At 39.9% G+C, this 24,010-nt stretch overlaps 1 protein-coding gene across 38 annotated transcripts in view; it reads right to left on the reverse strand.

Moving 5' to 3' along the window:
- Positions 1 to 24,010, reverse strand: part of PTPRD (protein tyrosine phosphatase receptor type D) — a 1,327,869-nt gene that overhangs the window by 50,489 nt on the left and 1,253,370 nt on the right. For 34 of the 38 annotated variants that reach the window (XM_066988378.1, XM_066988384.1, XM_066988352.1 and 31 more), the window contains 6 exons: positions 22,585 to 22,854; positions 21,304 to 21,885; positions 7,326 to 7,459; positions 5,880 to 6,024; positions 2,215 to 2,520; positions 991 to 1,184 (listed from right to left, as the gene is read on the reverse strand). In XM_066988378.1, the coding sequence (XP_066844479.1) occupies positions 991 to 1,184; positions 2,215 to 2,520; positions 5,880 to 6,024; positions 7,326 to 7,459; positions 21,304 to 21,885; positions 22,585 to 22,854 (1,631 nt within the window). The remainder of the gene's footprint in view (positions 1 to 990; positions 1,185 to 2,214; positions 2,521 to 5,879; positions 6,025 to 7,325; positions 7,460 to 21,303; positions 21,886 to 22,584; positions 22,855 to 24,010) is intronic. The other 4 variants (XM_066988380.1, XM_066988381.1, XM_066988382.1 and 1 more) reach the window with 1 other exon arrangement.

Below are 24,010 nucleotides of genomic sequence, written 5' to 3' on the forward strand. Positions count from 1 at the left end.
TGAAGTTTAGAACTAAGCCTAGACAAAAAATAAGGAAGAAAAAAACCAACCAAACAAAACAAAACAAAATTTATTCACATGAAATGCTTAAGAGTGTAGGATTTCTCTATTTAACTTTATGCGAAGTTGATCATTTCCCTTCATCCCAGTCACAAATTGAGAGCTAGCTGTGAGAGGTGTGCACATGAAAATAATTTCAGCATAGGCTCATTCCTCCAGCACTAGGAGCTTTGGGAATCTTCACTTTTATGGAGTGCTGGTGTAATCAGTAAAGTACTATATTTAGAAGTTTTTAAAACTTGATGTGATCAGGCTTGTGCTTTCATCATGTCTCATAATTTATATGACAGATGGGCAATTTTGCATTATAGATAACCCCAAACCTATTTAAACTAATTTCCAAATTTTATTGCACAGTTAATGATATGAATAATGACAAGTATAAATACTTCAGTGATTTCCAAAGTCACAAAAATACATTCATTTCATGTGAACTGCATGATGAGGTAGATATGCAACAATGATAGAACCACCGTTATAATGGAGTAGCATAGGCTTCTCATTTGGCTCTGTACTCTCTATTTAAAAAACGAAATATAAGGCAGTTGGATCAGACTGCACATTTTGATGCACTGGATGTGACCTGGCTTAGATACTTATGATGCTTTACAACTTCAGAGAACAGATGTACGATGCAGTCTCCAGGTTTATGGGAGCCAGCAGAACGACACTGCTTAAGATTTCTGTGCGCACCTCTACAGAAAAGGGTGCCTAGATTTCCTCCAAGAACCTTTAAATGCAAGTATTCTGAAAAGTTGTTAAACAGAGATTTAAAAAAAAAAAAAAAAAAAAAAAGCTGGTAGGATTAAAAAATGGAAAACAAAACAAAATAAAACAAACAAAGAAAAAACCCATACAGTTTTAGATAGCTTTTTAGTAAATGAAGGGTTCTCACTGTGATTAGAAAATAACATAAAATGCTCTAGTTACCTGTGCATCAGCCAACATGATGTCTTTCAGCATAGGCTGACCCTTTGGTTCCCCATTTTCCATTCTTACATAGTGGACCTGGTATCCTCTGATCTGTCCATGTTGTTTATTGGGTACAGGTGAGCGCCATGACACTTTAACAGCAGTAGAGTTGACAGCCTCTACCTCGACTTTGCGAGGAGGACCACTAGGAACTGGAACAACATCATTGGATAAAACAGAATTACAGGCACCTGTCCCACCCATGTCTTTTGCCTTTTTTTTTTTTTTTTTTTTTAAAGGGCAGACTCACTACATTTTCTCTGAAGAATACAAACAGTTCAACAAACGAAAACGCCCAACCAATCTGCTCTACCTTTCAGTGAAAAGATCAAAAACCATGACTGATGCAAAAAATGGAAGAAAAAATAGTATTAGAGAAATAGAAAAACATGTAAAAATGTACAAAAGCCAAGGAAGATGCTTTGAGAGTCAAAGCATTACAGTACAAAGAGGTATTGCAATAATTGAAATAATAATAATAACAATAATAATAAAAAACACAAAAGATTTCCAAAAAAAGTTTCCTTATTTTTGTATGATAAGTTCTTTCTTTCTTTCTTTCTTTGTTTCTTTTCAGTAGTATAAAAAGGAGGTTGATAATAAGGTTGTCTTCTGTCACTTACAAGCATGGAAGAAAATAAAATGTGTGGAGCATCAGATTTCCAAGAAAAAAAAAAAAAGAAAAAAAAAGAAATAAAAAGAAAACAACCCAAAACAACAACATCAAAATAAATAAAAAAGTACAACACAGAACAAGAAAGCAGTTTAAAAAATATCTGAAGAAAAATTCATGTGTTTAAAAATAACGACTGTAAAATCAAAGAAAAGGCTGCAGGTTTTCTCTCTGTAAGTTATTTTTATGTTTAAGAAGGAGAAAGAAGGATATGTATGGGCTTAAAGGGGCAGCAGATGCAGTTCATTGACAAAACAAACAACAACAAAAAAAGTATTTTCTATTAAAAAAAATATATATATATACCAGATATACAAAAAATGTTGAAATGTTGAAAGCACAAGTCTTTGAATTAAAAAAAAAAAAAAAAAAAAAAAAACTGAACTCAAATAGTGATAGTATCTGCGATTTCAGAAAAAAGCAGAAAAAAAATCTGTTAGCCTACATATAAGACAGCAGATCGACAGAGAGTCATAGAGGTGCAAACTGATGTAGTGGAGGCAACATACCATCTTCATCTGTCCGAATCAATACTGCTAAGCTCTCTGGGCCAGGTCCAACATCAGTGTGGGCAGTCACAGAGATCCGGTACTCAGTCCATTTTTCCAGCTGTTCCAAAAGGTATTGGGTACTGTCCGAGGAAATTCCCAAAATTTCATGGGGTTTGACATCTTCTCCATCAATCCCAATGTACTTGATGGAGTATTCTGTGATATTGCCGTTCTGTTTTTCCACCGGTGGAGGTTTCCAACTTACCAAAATACTAGTGGAGCTGGGACTTGTGCAACTAATGTCTTGAGGAGGAGCTGATGGCTCTAATTTCAGTAGTGGGTTAAAGGAGGATTTGAGTGAAAGGATAGGAGTGGTTGAAAAAAATGAACAAAAGAAAAAAATAAAAATAAATAAAAGACAACAAAATGAAAATAAAAACCAAACAAGAAAAGAAGTAGAAACTTAAAAAGCAAAACATCAGGTAATTATATGCACCTTGGCTTATTAACATGAGGAAACTGAAAATGAATAGACCAACAAAACGGCGAAAAAAAACATGTAGGGGAAATACATGAAAACGAAACCTCAAAATAATATTACCTACCTGTAATTAAAATTCTTCTTGAAATAAAAGAAAAACGTGACACTTCTATGGCTACTGATCTATCTTTACAATCATTGCAATTAGTGCAAGTTATAATATGTTAAACGATGCATGACGTATTTATTTAGAAATTTGGACATATCCTCTTCAAGCAGGTTTACTTTGAGAATATTTCTCCTTTTACAGAAACCCCCAAACTTGCAGTAATTGCTAGAAATTGCTCTAAACAGCCTCCCCACTCTCGTAACCAAATTCTTCTTCTTTTTTTTTTTTTTTTTGCTGAGTCTGCCTCGCACAAGTCAACCAAAAATAATGTTTAAATGGAAAGCATTTACTCAAATATTTATTGTAGCCAACATACCAGAAGCATGCAGTCAATAGAAAGTCTTAGTCAAAGATTTACCTACCAGAAAAAAGTGACAGGGTTGTTGACTCTGACTTTAACTTGTACTTACCCTAGATCAGCTGTCAAGTTTTATTTTTTTTAACTCCTCTTGGACACACCTTCGCTAGCAAAGAATTAAATCCTACCAGTAGTGTAGATTATTCTATAGGAAAAACAAATATCTACCCCCAAACACTGTGTCAAGAAAGCATGTATTCATTTTACAAATTATATTCACAATCTGAGCTCATCAGAAAGGTGAAAGATCCTCACTTCACATCTTTTCACCAGCATTCATCTGGAGCAGAAGTGCTCACCTTTACTGATTCATAGTTTATGGAGTCTGTTAGCATAGTTATCTTTTCCAGGCTCCACAGCATTTAAACATGTATGTCATTCCATTGCTTTCAGTGAGGCAATTCCAATACTGAAAGTTAGGTACTCATTCATGTACTTAAATGTACCTTAGTGAAGTCTGTACTTAGTAACTGAGCACCAAAAATGAGCACTCTGTGCACTCAAAGCACCAAAAAAGGAGTCATTGTTTAAATTCACTGGCAGTTGTGGACTTCTTCCCCATTTCTGCCATTTCTCTTGCAAGGAAAACATAACTTTTCAGTGCAAGGTCTTTATAGGTCTTTTATTTTTTTATCTGTTTGTCTGCTATTTTCTTCCCATTCTAAAGGGAAAAAAGAAACAGATGGATTTTTTGTACTTATGCTAGGCACATCAAACAAATTTAAAGCAACAGAGGAGGCCTAGGACCCTGCTGTGACCTATTGCGTTTACACATGTACGTTTTGGTTCCCCACAGGTCTTCCACAGGGATCAATGGCTTTTTACTCAGTATGGTACTCTGCTCTTCTGAAGAGAAAACAGGAGGGAATGTACCAGCATTTCAACTAACTAGAGGAAGCAGATGGGGGGCTACAAAAGAGAAGTGAGCCTTATTTTTTTTTAAAAAAAAAGCTAATTCAGTTATCAAATACTCAAAACTTGGTCCACTTTTATCATTGATTTGTGGAGGAAGTAAAATGTAACCATAATGTCCCTCAGGGATCCTGTACATAAAGAAATAAATCCCTGTAACATCTTTCTCTGAAACCAAGATAAAAGAGAACAGGGTATTCTGGTGAATATTGCTAATGAACTCACAGAAGCTTATTAATTTTTAATCCATGATAATATAATAAAAATATTGCTTTTATGTAACTCAGTATAATCTGTAGACTACCTGTGTAATGAGTTTTATTGAAGTATGTACTTTTTCGTAAAATACACAATGTTTAAAACTGCTGCAAACTTTTAAGAAATAACTGAGATCTGCTTATATACTACTGAAATCAAATTTCCATAATATCTGTATGCATAAGGCTTTTTTCAGATATAATACTATACTTTTGTATTTTAGAAGGGAAAAATGGCAATGTGCTTATAGGCAGAACACACAACCTTGGTTTCTAAATATTTATTCTTTATGCACAATTTAGGGAATTTTCACCCAATATGTTATAAGAGCATGAGCATTCTAAGTAGCTGAAATGGCTCCAGGAGCCAATAAATACCCTTTTCTACATCAAGTTATTGATTCTGTATTATTGAGGTCAAAACTGGCATTGTTACTAGTCTTGTGTTACACGGTAGTCTTCTATGTTTATTCAAATACCTTAGAAAAGTTGCGGAAGCACACCTAGCTTTGGTTAAACTTAAGCTCTATAGTACTACTTCTCCCGTTACATTAATTATTATTAATTATATAACTCTATCAAATAATGATGATATAATCATAATTATTACAGACCGCAAATTAAAAAGAAAATCATGCCAACTGAGAATCTGAGGGTTTTTTTTGTTTTTGTTTTAAATAATACTACTTTAAGAAATGGTAATTTAATGAAAAACAAACTAAAATAGAATTGCAATAAGTTTTCAAATTATACAGTATAAACTGTTAGGAAAGCATAACTTATCCAGTAAATGCAGTCATTCTGGATATCATCCTTGCATACCTGGCTGTTTTAGTTAAGTATTAATTTAAATATTGTAAAATAAATCCAAACTTTTGCATCATATTTGCACAGAAATGTGATGAGCTTATTGACATTGTTTCTATAAGAATCCAGTCAGAAAAAATATTTCCACTGGTGTCAATAATGACTGAACATTTTAAAAAGCCCAGATAAAAAATCTCTAACTCAGAGTAGTTACTATAGAAGAAGAGTTATAAGGAAATTTTTGATACAGTCAGAAACATTCAAATTGGCCCACTCTGCAACATTTTTTACTATGAAGAAATGCCACTGGAGCAACCTAGTATTACAGAAAATCTTCAGAGTAAGAAGGTGGTATTTTATGGGTGGAGGACTGTTCCCCATCTATACTTGCACAATAAAATATATTACCCTACTATCCCTATTATAACAACAACAACAAATTATGACAGCATAGTATTGTCTCCTTAGACACTGGCTTTCTGTAAGTCTTTACAGAGTCTTTTTTCGGAAGCTATGGAAAAGACACACATATTAGTTGATCACAGTATTTTAAACATTTTTTTTTCTGTACTAAGATTCATAAATGTTATGTCTTGTACCATTCTGTTTTCTTGTCTTGCTGTTAGTGTCGGCTATTTAAATGAATCTCTTTGACAAATATAACATAACAGATTAAAGTTAGCAAGGAAAGACACCTACTTGACTGCATGGTTCTTGCTGAGATTTCTGCTGTTGAAGCACCCAAACCTTGTGGAGAACGTGCTGCTAGACGAAACAAGTACAAGCTGTTTGGCTTCAAGCCTTGCAGGCGATAAGATGTGGTAGGCTCAGTGGAAACCCGTTGCTACAGGTAAGTAATGAGAGTCAGATGTCATGATTAATATTCAGTAAGAGACTCTGAATTGCATATCAACATATGCAATATGTTGTCCACAGAAGAAATGCTTTTATACTCTGATGATAACCTATCTCACAAAATTGTAACATATAAATTCAAGAAAGAAAAAAAAAAATCAAAACTGAAACAGAACAAACCCAAAATGAACACATTACTTTTAACAAATACACATTAAAGAACGATATCTTTTTTTTAAAACAGACAGCTTAAAGGGTAAAACTCAGAACCAGAAATATTTTTTGACTATTTAAAGAAGTAATAGGTGTGTATAAATCATAAAAGGATCTTCAGACAATAACACATGAACAAAGCCGTGTCTGTAGTTACCCCACAGGACAGTGAAGTCCAGGTATCTGTTATGAGAGTAATCTTAGATTTTAGGGAAAACTGTAATTAAGCTGGTGTTCAAAACCTTAAGAAACAAATTATTCCAACTGTAAGGTATTAAACAGGGGCTTGCATCTGGAGCTGAAATACAGATCTGCCCCCCAATCCACGAAACATGCTTGTACATTCACTGTGTATGTGCGGAGCTGTCATAAATATAAGCTCAGCTGAAGCATCGGCAACGAGATGATGATGCAGCACAAATCAATGAAGTTGACACTCTCCTCTGAGACTGACAGGTTCTTTTTTTTTTTTTTTTTTTTGTCTGGGACATCTGGCAATACCACATGGTTTTGATATTAGATGTAAGAATGGTGTATTCTACACTAACAGCACAGAGGCACTCAAACTCAAAATTCTTTATGAAACAGTAGTATAGAAAAAGCCCATAGTAGCTTTTTATTTTTAGAGAGAGAAAAAAAGAATCGTCTCAAAGATTACTGAAAGATAATAAGCTTCATTAAATGTCTTCCATGGTGTCAAATAGATATTCTCAAAGGTTGAAAATAGGCTGCAAAGTGCAAGTGTAAGTCCAAGAAAGTATCAATAACTGTATAACATTCAACAAAACACCTCTGCTTCCAAGCCTTTGTTGAGGAACAGGTTTGGAGAGACGTGATCAGTATCATCAGAAACTGGATGAAACATCCATGTGAACACCTTTGAACAACAGCAAATTTCCTTTGCTAGTAACCATCAAGGGTATTTTCGGTTTACACATTTGAAGTCAAATAGGCTCACTGCTGGGAATAACAAACTGTTTAATATCAAGGCTTTCATACTGAAGAAAGTGACCAATGGTAGCATTTACGACTAACTCATTAGCAAGTACTTAAAAGACGTATAATATTTTCTCTTACCTCTTCCCCATGCTCCCCATCTTTGTAAACTAGTTCATAGCTGGAAATAGTATCAGAGCGTGGAGGCGTCCAGGAAAGTAATATGCTCGTTTCAGACTCAGGTTCTGCCTTGAAGTTCAACGGCTGACCAGGCACTAAAGAAAAAAGATTTTAGTAGTGTTTCCAATTGTTTATCTGGCTATTTAAACACCTATCATCCAAACCCTTTAAACTATTATCTGAATATTTCACACAATATTGCTTTTATTGAATTTACTGATTTTAAACAAATTGATTAACTGTGTTATGAAATAAATTAATCTGAACTCAGAAAAAGAACAAAGTTTTAATTTGCGCATTACAGATTATCAAGGATTTCAAGCAAATGCTTCACAGTGCAAATAACACACGAAGAGCTGAAATGTAGTTGAAAGAAGTTTGGTGTTGAACACCAGCAAGTTTAACCAATGTGTGAAATCGTAAGTGTGTGTGTGTGTGTGTGTGTATGTGTGTGTAGGTATATAAAAGCATTATGTGGGAAATGCTAGTATTACACAAGATAAGATAGAATATTCAATAACACAGTATTAAAATCATGACGTGTTTCCAATTCTGAAAAAGGGTTGCTTAGCTCACAACTAAGATGCTAAACACATCTTGCTCTTTAAGAATACCGAATGATTTAACTACCCAAAGTTACAACCTACTGAAGAGATCTTCAGTAACGTTCTCATTAAGTGACATATTTGCACACTTTTAATGACTGGAATTTTTATCAATACATCTGGATTTCTAGTGACAACACTTACTAATTGCAAGAACTAAAAATGTAACTTTGATTTTGGTAGTCAAGAACATTCTGTTTTCAAGCCTCGTCTAATGGTTGCAGAAATTACCTAGGTTAAATGTTGTTCTCATTTACTTCTCCAAATCTACACTAAATATTAAAGTTATTATTATAACTGGAAAACTTATTATGACTGGGAAAAGACGGTAAAATATATCCTGTCATTAGAATGTATACAATCATTATGGCATACAAGTTTTGAAATGTTAGTTTCAGTTAATAATGATGTTGATAATGCATGAAACAGTCTTCCACACCACTTCTATCTTTTCAAGAATAAAATGTGTCATGCCCTTATTGTTGAAGAAAAAAAAAAGTATGAGATGCGATTCTTAGCACATATTGAGAACAGCTGTGACAACTACATTGTGATAATAATTGCCTTACAAATCACTTTCAGGGTAGAATTTTATTATAATATTACAAGTACATTTCTTCTGTATAGTAAGAGACTTAAAAATACCACGAAGTAACTGGTAAAAATAATTTGTGACTGTAATTCCTATCTTCCACAGACTTCTGCAGAATGTCACTATGTGGATAAAAATACCCTTGTGTAGAAGGTAGAAGTCTGATATCTAACCTTTAAACAGACAGATAACCTGTCAACATAAAGTGCATATTCAGTCTGTGTGGAGCTTGCAATTCCCTACAATTCACACTTTCTTTTGAGAAATAGGAAAAAATAGAAGAAATGTGTAGAAAAATGTTGCCTATTTCTATGGGAATGAGTGAGAGTCTCTTCACAATCTCTTCACAGAAAGAAAGATGTGTAAGAGTAATTAGTAATTTTTCTAAAAGATCCCTTGTATAAGAAGAGAACACATCTGTGTACTACAAAGTAAAAAAAATGTTTTGTTTTTAGGAAAAAAATCATAAAATCATAGAATATCTTGACCTGGAAAGGACCCACAAGGATCATTAAGTCCAGTTCCTGGTTCCATAAAGGAACAACCAAAAATCAAACATCATATTTCTGAGAATCCTGTCCAAATGCTTCTTGAACTCTGCTAGGCTTGGTGACGTAACCATTTCCCTAGGGAGCCTGTTGCAGTGCACAACCACCCTCATTGTGAAGAAGTTTTAGCTAATATCCAATACGAACCTCCCTCTGATGCAGCTTCATGCCATACCCTCATGTCCTATTGCTGGTCATCAGAGAGAAGAGATCAGTGCCTCCCCCTGCGCTATCCTTCATGAGGAAGCTGTAGACTACAGCAAGGTCTCCTCTCAGTCTCCTCTCCTCTAGGCTGAAAACCAACTGACTTCAACTGCTCCTCATGAGTCTTGACCTATAGACCTTTCAGCATCTTTGTTGCCTTCCTTTGGACATTCTCTAATAGTCTGATGTCCTTTGTACATTGTGGTGACCAAAAATGTACACAGTACTTGAGGTGAGGCTGCACCAGAGTAGAGCAGGACAATCATATATTCATCAAATGGCTTCAGTGGGAAGGGACCTTAAAGATCACCTAGCTCCAAGCCTTCTGTTATTGGGAAGGGATGCCTTTCACTGAATCAGGTTGCACAAAGCCTCATCCAACTTGTCGAAACACCTCTAGGGATTGGGAGTCCACAACATATCTGATCAACCTGTTCCAGTGCCTCACCATCCTCTGAGTAAATAATGTGGGTCCCTTGCTGAACAAGGGGGGGTGTCCTGGTAACGGGAGACACAGAGAAGGTGGAGATACTGAATGCTTTCTTTGCTTCAGTCTTTGCTTCAAGGACTCCCCTCCGGGACTCCTCGACCCTGGCGGGAGGAAAAAGGGTCTGGGAAATGGAGGGCTCCCCCCTGGTTGACGAGAGAGTGGTTCGGGAGCATCTGAGTGGGCTCAACGCACACAAATCCATGGGTCCTGATGGGATGCATACACGTGTGCTAAGGGAGTTTGCAGAGGTGATAGCCGAACCACTCTCTATTATCTTTGAAAGGTCCTGGAGAACAGGAGAGGTGCCTGAAGACTGGAGGATAGCCAGTGTCATTCTGGTCTTCAAGAAGGGCAAGAAGGAGGATCCGGGAAAATACAGGCCAGTCAGTCTCACCTCTGTCCCTGGAAAGGTGTTGGAACAGCTTGTTCTGGATGCCATCTCCAAGTAATTGGAAGAGAAGAATGTTATGAGGAGTAGTCAGCATGGATTCACCAAGCGGAAGTCATGCTCCACCAACCTCGTTGCCTTCTATGATGGCATCACCAGCTGGGTAGATGGGGGGAGAGCAGTGGATGTCATCTATCTTGACTTTAGCAAGGCTTTCGATACTGTCTCCCATGACATCCTGATAGCAAAGCTGAGAAAGTGTGGGATAGAGGAGTGGACAATAAGGTGGGTTGAGAACTGGCTGACTGGCCGAGCTCAGAGGGTGGTGATCGGCAGCGCAGAGTGCAGCTGGAGACCTGTGACTAGCGGTGTTCCCCAGGGGTCGGTGCTGGGTCCGGTCTTGTCCAACATCTTCATCGATGACCTTTATGAGGGAATAGTGTCTGCCCTCAGCAAGTACGCCAATGACACAAAGCTGGGAGGAGTGGCTGATGCGCCAGAAGGCTGTGTTGCCATTCAGCGAGACCTGGGCCGCCTGGAGAGATGGGCAGGAAGAAACCAAATGAGGTTTAACAAGAGCAAGTGTAGAGTCCTGCACCTGGGAAGGAACAATCGCATGTATCAGTACAGGCTGGGGGACGACCTGCTGGAGAGGAGCTCTGTGGAGAAGGACCTGGGGGTCCTGGTGGATGACAGGTTGACCATGAGCCAGCAGTGTGCCCTCGTGGCCAAGAAGGCCAATGGGATCCTGGCGTTCATAAAAAGGAGCGTGGCCAGCAGGTCAAGAGAGGTGATCCTCCCCCTCTACTCTGCCCTGGTCAGGCCTCACCTGGAGTACTGTGTCCAGTTCTGGGCTCTCTGGTACAAAAAAGACAGGGATCTCCTGGAAAGAGTTCAGCGGAAGGCCACAAAGATGATACGGGGCCTGGAGCATCTTTCCTATGAAGAAAGGATGAGAGACCTGGGTCTGTTCAGCCTGGAGAAAAGAAGACTGAGAGGGGATCTCATCAATGTGTATAAATACCTGAGGTGTGGGAGACATAGGGATTTGGCCCACCTCTTTTCAGTGGTTTGTGCGGATAGGACAAGGGGTAATGGCCACAAGATAGAGCACAGGAAGTTCCGCACCAACATGAGAAAGAACTTCTTCACAGTGAGGGTGACGGAGTACTGGAACAGGCTGCCCAGGGATGTTGTGGAGTCTCCTTCTCTGAGGATATTCAAGGCCCATCTGGACGCCTACCCGGGCAGCCTCCACTAGGGAACCTGCTTTGGCAGGGGAGTTGGACCCGATGATCTTTCGAGGTCCCTTCCAACCCCTTCAATTCTGTGATTCTGTGAATTTCCTCATGACTTCTAATCTAAATATCCCCTCTTTCAGTTTAAAGCCATTCCCCCTTCTCCTGTCACTATCTGCTAATATATAAAGTCACTCTCCAACTTTTTTATAACCTCACTCTAAGTATGTATACATTTTCTTCTCCAGGCTGAACATCCCCATCTCGTTCAGCCTTTCTTTGTAGAAGTGCTCCATCGCTTTGATTACCTTCATGGCCTTCCTCTGGACTCGCTCTAACAGGTCCACATCTTTCTTATTTTGGGGACCCCAGACCTGGATGTAGTACTCCAAGTGGGGCCTCACAAGGAGAGGGGACAACCATTCCCTCAATCTGCTGGCTACTCCTCTGTTGTTGCAGTCCAGGACACAGTTGGCCTTCTGGGCTGCAAGCACACACTGCTTGCTCACATTGAGCCTTTCATCCACTAGAACCCCCAAGTCCTTCTCCGCAGGGCTATTCTCAATGAGTTCTTCTCCCAGTCTGTATTCCTGTCTGGGATTGCCCTGGTCCAGCTGCAGCACTTTGGACTTGGACTTGATGAACCTCATTAGGTTCCCGTGGGCCCACTTCTCAAGCTTGTCCAGGTCCCTTTGGATGATATGCCTTCTTTCTGTTGCATCAGCTGCACAACTCAGCTTGGTTTAATCTGAAAATTTGCTGAGGGTGCACTCAATCCCACTGTCTACATTATTGATAAAGATATTAAACAGCACCAGTCCCAAAACAGATCCCCAAGGGACACCAGCTTCCATCACCAGCCTCCACCTGGATATAGAGCTGTTGAACACAACTTTCTTGATGTGGCCATCCAGTTAAATCCTTGTACACTGAGTAGTCCACTCTTCAAATCCATCTCTCTCCAATTTAGAGATCAGGATATTGTGTGGGACCATGTTGAAAGCCTTACAGAAGTCCAGGTAGATGGCATTGTTCAGTCTTCCATTGTCAGCTGATGCAGTCACTCCATCCCAAAGGCCACCAGGTCAGGCGTGATTTGCCCTTGATGAAACAGTGCTGACTGTCTCAGATCACCTCCTTGTCTTGCATGTACCTTAATATTGCTTCCAGGAGGATTTGTTCCATGATCTTGCCAGGCATAGAGGTGAGGCTCACCAGTCTGCAGTTCTCTGTGTCTTTCTTTCTACACTTTTTAAAAATGGGAGAGATGTTTTCCTCTTTCCAGTCACCAGAGACTTCCCCGGAGAGCCAGGACTTTTCAAGTATGATGGAGAGTGACTTGGTAGCTGTGTCCAACAGTTCCCTCAGGACCCTGGGATTCATGTCATTGAATTGTACATGTTCAGTTCCATCAGGTGGTCAGACCTACTCTTTGCTTACCGTGGGAGGGATTTTGTTCCCCCAACCACTGTCTAGAGGTTCAGGGACTTGAGAGAGGTGGGAAGCCTGACGGCGACTATCACATCCTTCAGCTGGCTTGCAATGCTGTTTTTGATGTACTCCAGAATACAGTTGTCCCTTTTGGTTGCCAGAGCACATTGTTGACTCAAATTCAATTTGTCATCTACCAGAACTCCCAGATCCCTTTCTGCTGGGCTGTTCTGCAGCCCCTCATCCCCTAATTTGTACATTCATGGTGGCCCTGTCCTAGGTTCAGAATCCAGCAATTTCTCTCGTTAAACTTCACACAGCTGATAATTGCCCAGCCCTCTAATTTGTCAAGATCTCTCTGCAAGGCTCCTCTACCTTTGAGGGAGTCAATGTCTCCTCCCTGTTTAGTGTCACCTGGAAACTTACTTAGCACACCTTTAGGTCCTTCATTCAAGTAATTTATGAAAACATTAAAGAGAAATGGCCCTGAAATGGAGCCCATCCTGTGCATGATATCTGCTTCAGTGACCTCTAGGAAGGGATGGAGGACACATGTGCCAAGTCTGCAGATGGCATCAAGCTGGAGCGGGATAGTCAATATAGCCAAGGGCCATGCTTCTCTTAAGAGGGAGCTGAAAAATGGGGAGGAAGTGGCTGATGGGACATGACATTCAGCAAGAAAGAGGCTCGGCCGTGACCTGGGACGGCAGAGCCCTGCAGGGAGAGAAGCTGGGGCTGGTGTGGCTCTGGGGTAACTAATGGCTCTGGAACCTGCAGGGGGCAAGCTGAGCAGTTCCCAGTGATGCACCTTGGCAGCAATGAGGGCAAGAAAGTTGGTGTGAGCAGGACACAGCCTTGAGAGCCAGGGGAGGGCAGGGGTCATCCCCACTGCTTAGAGCTCGTCAGTGTATGGTCATCTGCATACTGCATCTGGTTTTGGGCCTCCAACAGAAAAAGGATGTTGCTAAAAATGGACAAATTTAATGAACAGCCAGCAAGAAGAGGCTGTGGGACTGCAGCCAGTTCAGTCAGGTGAAGGTGTGGCTTTGGTAGCACACAGCGGCAGCCCCAGCACCAGCAGGAAAGGAGAAAGGGGACACAGGCAGTCTTTGCATAGTAGTGTGCGCCAGGAGGGCAAGAGGCAGCAGCACAAACTGAGACACTAGATGCTCAGGCTGGAGATAAGGAGAAAGAAGCCTTTTCACTACCAGGACAGCCCGGCCATGGAGTCGGGGCCCAGACAGGCTGGGCAGTCTCTGGCCTGGGGAGTTTCACTGAGTGAAGCCCTGAACAGCCTGGCCTGAGCCCCACTTGAGCCTGCGGGGGGGTGTTGTTGTTGTTGGTGGTGGTGGTGCTGCTGGGGACAACACTGGACACCTCCCCTTCTACTAGCCCCAGCAGTACCCTGTGGATACTACAGTCTATGTATCATTATCTGTGCATACATGAACTGTAGAGCATAATCAGGCAGTAATTGTAAATGGCCGGTAAAGTGACCCATATAACTTTTTTTTTTACCATCCATTATGATAATAAATATGGCAGCAGTTGGAAAATAAACGGTATTTCCTGTCTCTCTGTAGTAATACATTTTAAGATACTAATTTTCCAAATCTTTTCAAAAGCAGGTCTGCTACTTGCTATAATTCTATAAGACAAAAGAATGGTTAATTGGACTTTACCAAATACTGTTTATTGAAAAAATATCTTATGCAAAACCTAGTTATCCTTGATATTTTACAGCCACAGTTAGGCAAATCTGAAGCTGAAAACATCAAGAGAAAAAAGAAGTGACAGGGAATCTGCCTGGCTCCAAACAGATTGAGAAGGTGAGAAAGAAGGAAAACAAAAACACATTTACAGAAACTTAACAAACTATATCACTGATAAATTCTGTAGGGAATCTAACACTTAATTCAAAGAAAAAGTAGCAGATAAGAAAGTGGAATAATAACTTTTAAACCATTAAATATTTATGCCTGGAACGCACAACATCTGTTCAAAAAAAAAATCTTCGGTGGCATGCGGGAACTAAGCCAAGCTGGAGGAGCTTACAGAACATACTGGTCTTCTTCAGAGAAAAAAAAAATATGTAGAGAAACTGGAAAAGCTTTATAAGTGGTCTTCATACTCTTGCCAAAGTGTTTTTAATTAAATAGATCAAATTTAACTTTCCATATTAGTGATATACATGGTCAAGCCACAGAATGGAATATTCTTGCATGAGTATTCTCTCAGTACTTTCTTTTTCTGCTTTGAGGTCAGTGTACTCTACAAATGTATACTAAAAACCATAACTTCCCTGTGCAGCAAGCATGCCTTTTATTTCTCAGTTCTACAAAGTGTGTTGTCACTAGGAGACTAGTATTGTGGAGTTTCATGTGTTCATGAAAAATGTTGAAATGTCTGACGAAGTAGCAAGCTTACTACAACAGAGAACTGCATTTCTTTGCTAGTGACTGCCTTCCTCTGAATTTCTAATCATTCTTCTTAAGCTAATGCTTTGTTTATGTAGCCTGCAAGTCAGATACTTGACCTTCTCACTACTGTCCTTTTCTCTATGCTTTCTCAAAAGCTTGATCTTTTATAACTGTAATAATCCCTAGTCTTCAATCCACAGCCAATCCTTGTTTTAAGGTTAACAATATGTTTTACTCTGCAATTTTCACATTTAAATAAGCATACATTTTGAGGTATACATCCAGGTATATCTGGAATATTTTTCAGTCTCTCTTTCTCCACTAATACACTACCTAACAGAGCTTGGTCAAGAAGCATTCAGACAATGCTCTCGTTGGTTTAATTTTTAGGTAGTCCTGTATGGAGCCGGGAGTTGGACTCTATGATTCTTGTGGGTCCTTTCTAACTTGGGATATTCTATGATTCTACTAACTTATTTAAAATTCAAGAGTTTTTCTGCTACACAGAAACTAACGTATATTGCTCAGAGAGTATATATACTGCTGAGCAGTTTTAGGAAAGAAAGAGATATGAGAAGTTTCATAAGAAATGTGTCCAGAGAAGCTAAATGGAGACAAACCAACACAGTTTTTATTTTCAGATGAAACAAAGATAAAAGACAAGAAATATTTTTATGCTAAAGCTTATACAGTTAATTCTGTGTTCTAAAACTCGGTGTTTGTAATTAAATATGCCTAAATAATACAGTAGTCCTGACTCCACCCTCAGTAGAATCAAATCCTTTCACCCATAATGATGTATAAGTACATTCTTAGGTGTAGATTTTGGAACTGAGTTTCTCTTAATGTGAAAGGCTCAGCTCTACAGCTCTCTTCTGATGACTTAATTCCTTAAAATGGTGTCTTGATAGGGAAGAAAACACTGCTGGAAACAATTGGGCAAAAGGACAGGGCTTTTCCTCAAATGTTAGGCAGAATACTTAAACCTGAAATTGAATATAAAACTTTTTTTTTTATGTTTGTTTTTCTGATAAATTTTTTTCTCTTCCCCTCAAATTACACATTCCTAGTTAATATTTTACTTAGAAATTCAATTTGCAATTTCAATAGAGTTTCTGCTGACCAGCAAAGTGAGAAGACATTCACAGAGCCCTTTGAACGAACCACAATGCTGTACTAACAAACAAAAGATTCTCATAAACAGGCTTTTTAAAAATTCTTCAATTTTTACAGTCATCCTTCAAAGATCCAAATACTTATAGTGAAGGAACATTTTGAAGGAAATCAAGCTGTCAGAGGCTGTAAACCACAACTATTGATCTTTTTTTTTTTTTTTTTGTATATACACGGTAATATTCCCCAAAGTAATCATAAAGGTTAAACTGCATATTTATCATTACAGGAGATTATTTGTTTCACAGAAAAAAAAAAAAATATCCTTTTACATATGTTTTTTACATTTTTTTTTTTCATGGCACATGTGTAACTTATTTGGCACATGTATATTTATTTGGATGTCTATCAGCCTGAGAGACTTAAACCAAAACAATCTTATTCAGGTTTAGATTATGACAAATCTGGTAGAAAAGGGCATCATATTCTGCAGTGCTAACTGAAGAGAAACTAGCAGCTAGAAAGATGGGTGAATCACGTTTTTTAAAGAAACATAGCATTGGAGTACTTTACTAGACTTTCTTGTATGTTTATCTCTTATGGATTCAAATATTCACATTCTTTCAAGGACAAGTATCAGTGCTTAAAAATGCTGCATGTGTGCCACATTTTTGTTTTTCTTTCAATTTTCAACATTGTCTTACATAAACAATGTCAAGTCAACTCCATTACAAAGTTTAAAACATGTATTGAGACTCCCTCCTGCACCGTTAACACTGTCGTAATTTCTTCAGATTACAACAGTAATCAGAAACAGATGGGCACGTTTAATGGCAAGTTCTTTAAAGGTTTTAATAAACAAAGCTTTTCTGAAATGACATCAGCAATATTGTAACTTGGCCGGTCCAGCTGAGTCTCACTGTTCATTATTTCAATTGCTTCACCCTTCACTGGAGAAACCACTGACAAACCCTTCCTATTCTAAGGAAGTTTATGATTACAGGTGAAAACACAGACAAGGAGATCACTAAAAGTGTTTTGCATATGAATTCTAGAAGAAGTCTAATGCCAATATAAATACTAGTTCCTGAATAAAAAAAAAAATATATAAAAAAAAAACAAAAGCAAATACAAAAGCCAAAATTAAAATATGGTCTACATTTGCATGTGTGCACAGGCAAGCTATGCAGCACATGCAGCAGGCAAGCTATGACTTGGTTGCCACCACGGAAACGTGGTGGGACCACTCCCATGACTGGAGTGCTGCAATGACTGACTATAGGCTCTTCAGAAGGGACAGGCAGCACAGAAGGAGCGGTGGTGTGGCTCTTTATATCAGAGAGTGTTTTGATGCTGTGGAACTCGATACTGGGAATGATAAGGTTGAGTCCCTATGAGTTAGGATCAGAGGGAAGGCCAACAAGGCAAGCATCCTGGTGGGGGTCTGTTATAGACTGCCAAACCAGGATGAGGAGACAGATGAGGAGTTCTAAACGCAGCTGGCAGAAGTTGCAAAATCGTCAGCACTTGTTCTCGTGGGGGACTTCAACTTCCTAGACATATCCTGGAAATACAATACAGCTCAGAGGAAGCAGTCTAGGAGGTTTCTGGAGAGCATAGGAGATAGTTTCCTGACACAGCTGGTTAGTGAGCCTACCAGGGGAAGTGCCCTACTAGACCTTCTGTTCACAAAAAGTGACGGACTGGTGGGAGATGTGGTGGTCGGGAGCTGTCTTGGGCAGAGTGACCACGGAATGGTAGAGTTCTCTATTCTTGGCGAAGTCAGGAAGGGGACCAGTAAAACTGCTGTCTTGGACTTCCGGAGGGCTGACTTTGAGCTGTTCAGGACACTGGTTGGCAGAGTCCCTTGGGAGGCAGTTCTGAAGGGCAGAGGAGTCCAGGAAGGCTGGGCACTCCTTAAGAAGGAAATCTTAATGGCTCAGGAGCGGTCTGTTCCCACGTGCGCAAAGACAAGCTGGGGCAGAAGAAGACCGGCCTGGCTGAACAGAGAGTTGTGGCTTGAGCTTAGGAGAAAAAAGAGGGTTTATAACCATTGGAAAAGAGGGCGGGCCACTCAGGAGGACTATAAGGATGTTGCGAGGCTGTGCAGGGACAAAATTAGAAAGGCCAAAGCTCATCTGGAGCTCAGTCTGGCTACTGCTGTTAAAGATAACAAAAAATGCTTCTATGAATACATAACCACCAAAAGGAGGACTAAGGAGAACCTCCATCCTTTACTGGATGCAGGGGGAACCTTAATGACAAGAGATGAGGAAAAGGCTGAGGTGCTTAATGCCTTCTTTGCCTCAGCCTTTAGCAGCAAGACCAGTTGTTCTCTGGATACCCAGTACCCTGAGCTGGTGGAAGGGGATGGGGATCAGAACGTGGTCCTCATAATCCACGAGGAAATGGTTGATGACCTGCTACAGCACTTAGATGTACACAAGTCGGTGGGGCCGGATGGGGTCCACCCGAGGGTACTGAGAGAACTGGCGGAAGAGCTGGCCAAGCCACCTTCCATCATTTATCAGTAGTCCTGGCTATCAGGGGAGGTCCCAGTTGACTGGCGGCTACCAAACGTGACGCTCATCTACAGGAAGGGCTGGAGGGTAGACCCGGGGAACTATAGTCCTGTTAGTTTGACCTCAGTGCCAGGGAAGCTCATGGAGCAGATTATCTTGAGGGTCATCACACAGCACTTGCAGGGCAACCAGGCGATCAGGCCCAGTCAGCATGGGTTTATGAAGGGCAGGTCCTGCATGATGAACCTGATCTCCTTCTATGACCAAGTGACGCGCTTGGTGGAGGAGGGAAAGGCTGTGGATGTGGTCTACCTTGACTTCATTACGGCTTTTGACTCCATTTCCCACAGCATTCTCCCCAAGAAACTGGCTGCTCATGGCTTGGGCTGGCGTACGCCTCGTTGGGTTAAAAACTGGCTGGATAGCAGGGCCCAAAGAGTTGTGGTGAATGGAGTTAAATCCAGTTGAAGGCTGGTCACTGGTGGAGTCCCCCAGGGCTCAGTACTGGGGCCAGTTCTCTTTAATATCTTTATTGATGATCTGGATGAGGGGATCGAGTGCACCCTCAGTAAGTTTGCAGACGACACCAAGTTAGGTGCTTGTGTCAATCTGCTCGAGGGAAGGAAGGCTCTGCAGGAGGATCTGGATAGGCTAGAATGATGGGCTGAGGCCAACTGTATGAAGTTCAACAAGGCCAAGTGCCGGGTTCTGCACCTGGGGCATAACAACCCCAAGCAGAGCTACAGGCTGGGAGATGAGCGGTTAGAAAGCTGCCTGGCAGAGAAGGACCTGGGAGTATTGGTTGATAGTCGACTGAATATGAGGCAGCAGTATGCTCAGGTGGCCAAGAAGGCCAACAGCACCCTGGCTTGTATAAGAAACAGGGTGGCCAGCAGGTCTAGGGAAGTGATTGTCCCCCTGTACTCGGCTCTGGTGACGCCGCACCTCGAGTACTGTGTTCAGTTTTGGGCCCCTCACTACAAGAAGGACATTGAGGTGCTCAAGTGAGTCCGGAGAAGGTCAACGAAGCTGGTGAGGGGTCTGGAGAACAAGTCTTACGAGGAGAGGCTGATGGAGCTGGGATTGTTCAGCCTGGAGAAGAGGAGGCTCAGGGGTGACCTTATCGCACTCTATAGGTGCATTAAAGGAGGCTGTAGCGAGGTGGGGATTGGTCTGTTCTCCCACGTGCCTGGTGACAGGAGGGGGAATGGGCTAAAGTTGTGCCAGGGGAGGTTTAGGTTGTATATTAGGAAGAACTTCTTTACTGAAAGGGTTGTTAGGCATTGGAATGGACTGCCCAGGGAAGTGGTCGAGTCACCATTCCCGGAGGTCTTTAAAAGACGTTTAGATGTAGAGCTTAGTGATATGGTTTAGTGGAGGACTTGTTAGTGTTAGGTCAGAGGTTGGACTAGGTGATCTTGGAGGTCTCTTCCAACCCAGATGATTCTGTGATTCTGTGATTCTCTGACATTTTAATGCACCAGTAGGCCTAGAAAAGTTATTTCAGTAACTTCTCAGCTGAGAGTCTGTAGAGTAACGCTTAGACCTTTGTGTAACACAATGCTTACAATGGTCCACAGAAACAGTTCAATGTCTGTTTTTCATTAAGTATGCACTGGTGTCTACTTTGAATTAACAGAAGTAAAAACTGTATCCAATGGAACTTTCTTCAGTTATGCTTAGAGGTACATTTTTTAACAGTTTGAGGGAAGATACAATTCTTCAAGAAGAAACATTCTAGTACTAAAAAAAATCAAGTAGAGTTATATAATATTTCTAGGCAATCAATGACCTACAGTAATGCTTCATACAGCTTTCTCTAAACAACTAGAAAAAGTGAGCTTTTATTTCTTATTGCTACAATAAAACACTTTCTGCAGTGTAGCTCCACCAGAACTTCTGGCTTCTGATTTCAAAAAAAATAATCTGCAATCTTTTTCACTATGTTTGCTTGTCCTTTGCTAATATAACTAATTCATGGATCTAAAACTTCTGTGCAGAACCAAAACAGCCTAACTGCAAACATAAAGCAAGAAATTAGTGACCTTGTGGATTACTCTTTGTAGGAACAGGTTGGATTTGTCTTGATAAATCCAAAGTGTAGAGAACTACTTGCCTGTTACTTCACCAAGGCTGATGTTTTGTTAATGCTTTCAAGTATGAGGGGATAATTTCTTTTCTTCACTGGTAACTTGTACTGTGTGGAATTTAAAATAAAAACTACTGTAGAAACAGCTATCTGCAATAGTTGCCTGGATAAACTGTGGCAATCCTTGATACCTATTTCCCCTCCCCCCCCCCCAACATTTTCAAGATCAAGTCTTCCCTCTGCAAAATTTCTTCTTTTCATTTTTTTTCCCCCACAAATTCTGTTTACTGCTGGCTTACCTCCTGTTTGAGTGATGACTTGAATGTCACTAGAAAGTGGTCCATCCCCAACAGAAGTAAAAGCAAGAACCTTCACAGAGTATGTTTTCTGGGGCACCAGATTCCCAATAGTGGTAATATGGCTGTCAGCCACATTGTGTTTCATCCAGCTGTTGACATGTTGAGTAGGATCCATGGTGTAATAAACTCTGTAACCTTGTATTTGTCCATTAGGTTCCTCAGGTTCTTCCCACTGTACCAAAATGGTGGTAGAGCTCAACATACGGGCCTGTACATTGCGTGGTGCACTTGAAGGTGCTTGCTCCGAAGTCCTTGTTGACACAGGTTCACTGGGTGGCCCTCGCCCAATGTTATTTACAGCAACTACCCGAAATTCATATTCTGAATATGGGCTTAGGCCAGCCACACTATAGCGTGTTGTGGCAACCCCATCAATTTCCTTATATGGCTCCTCAGAGTTTTTGGGTTTATGTTGGATTATGTAGTAAGAAACTGGTTCAGGGTTTCCAGAATCCCAAGTCAATGTTATGCTTGTTGCTGTGCTTTCTGTCACCACAGGTGTTCCAGGAGGTCTGGGTAAGGCTAAGGATAAATACCAAAAAATGCAGTTATCCCTGTGTAACAGCAGACCTTAATAATTACATTACGAGATTTAAAAAACCAACCAACCAACCAACCAGCCAACCAACCAACCAAACAAACAAAAAATCAGGAAATTTGGAATGGAGAGAACATGTGATTTGTCCAGCGCGAGCTTTTGGCAATTATGATTATCTCCAGAAACTTATCAGAAACATTTCAAGTTCTGTAGTAAAAGGTTTATCGATATAAAGCAACAATACTGACATTTATGGTAAGTTCCTTAAGCAGATGACCATTAAAGATTAATTTTCAGTAATTTTTGGAACCTCTGGCATCCACTACTCAATTAACATGATACTTGGACACCCAGCAACTCCAAAAATCAAATAACTGGTTCTTAAGAGTTACTGCTATTGACAAATATATGCAAGATTATAAAGTTCCTTATTTACTTTAAAGGCAGGCTGAGAGCTAGACATAGGAAAATAATGGAACACTATTATGAATTTATTTATCAGAATTATTGCTGTCTGAATCTGTATTTTGTCTTATGCCAGTGATTGGCTGGAATGGTTACTTTCTTGATTTAAGAGTGTAAGATAATTTAGTCTCTTTCGGTGCAATTTATTTGTTCAGAATATGGGCAATGAATGAAAGGAAAGACTGAACTATGTACAAATGTATATGCTTGGGATATACCTTTGACAGTTATCTGCGCTATTGCTTCTATAACACCAAGGGTAGACATAGCAACACAAGTATAATTTGCAGACTGTCTGACATCATTAAGCTCAAGGACGTTCCTTCCTATTGGCATATCATCCTCAGGTGTCAAATCTTCTGCTCCTAGCATCCATTTCACATATGGCATTGGTGACCCCACCGCAACACACGTGATATTTACACTCCCGCCAGGCATAATCTCGTGATTGGTGGGGGGGATAGAGAACCTCGGTGGGACTCGTCGAACTGGAACAAAACACAAAAAAGGTAATAACATATACAAAAAAAAGAAACTGAGTCTTGCATACAGACTACATGCAGTGTACAGACACGATTTAACATTTTAACATGTTATTCTGATCTGCCAGAAAATATGTATAAAAGAAATACAAGACTAAACAAGAATATTGTCTGCACACAATGTCAATTATTCTATATTTACTTGAGGATATTATTAGGTACATTCATACAAAAGCTGATTCAGACCTATTAGGGCCCCCACATTTAACTAACTACATATTAACAATACACAAACACCATGCAAAAGATACACACGCACACGCACACACACGCGCACACATATATATGCATATATTTTATGAGTATACATATATATATGCACAGAAGAAAACTGGAGAGTAAACAGCATGCTTGAATTGATTACTAAAGCCAAATCTAATGCTGTGTACTTCCAGCTGATGTGAATAAATGTGCTAGACCACATTGTCACATCACAGTCCTGGAACACATTGCCTACAGTACACTGAAAGTGCAATTTTATTGCTTTCAGATTCAAAGTGGATGCAGCCTCAGGACCTCACACTAACACTTAAACAAACATAGAAATAATATATATAATTACACACAGATACAAATATATATATATATACACATATATATATACATGTACATACACACACTCACATATATATATACATATATATATATAGTCACAGAAAAGAAACTAAGCAAAGCCAGTACAAAGTACTGGATTTGTTCATGCAGGCAAGCAAATGACAGAATCAATTAAGAATCATGCTTAGGAAAATATCTGAGTAAAATTGCAGAAAGAGAAAGAACTCAAAAAGGAAATATTTTGAGTGAGGAAAGAAAACTCGAAAGAGATGGGGATAGGAGATGCTGACAGATACAGGAGCTTAAGAAGAAGATAGAGGTTGAGGGAGAAGGAAATTAGATTAAGTTTAGGTGGTTAAAAAGCAACTGTTAGGAAGGGCCACTGGGAAAATAGCAGAACATTTAACATTCAGGATTCCACTATGTTCACAGTTAAGGGAAAGCAAAATAAACTATAAGGATCAATAGTATCAGACATCTCTGTATTGATAGCAAGGGGCAGTGACCTTAAACATGTAGCAAGACATGGCTCTAGCAGAGTAGTTAG

The sequence above is a fragment of the Anser cygnoides genome, chromosome Z, assembly GCF_040182565.1.
Source record: "Anser cygnoides isolate HZ-2024a breed goose chromosome Z, Taihu_goose_T2T_genome, whole genome shotgun sequence".
Classification (NCBI taxonomy): domain Eukaryota; kingdom Metazoa; phylum Chordata; class Aves; order Anseriformes; family Anatidae; genus Anser; species Anser cygnoides.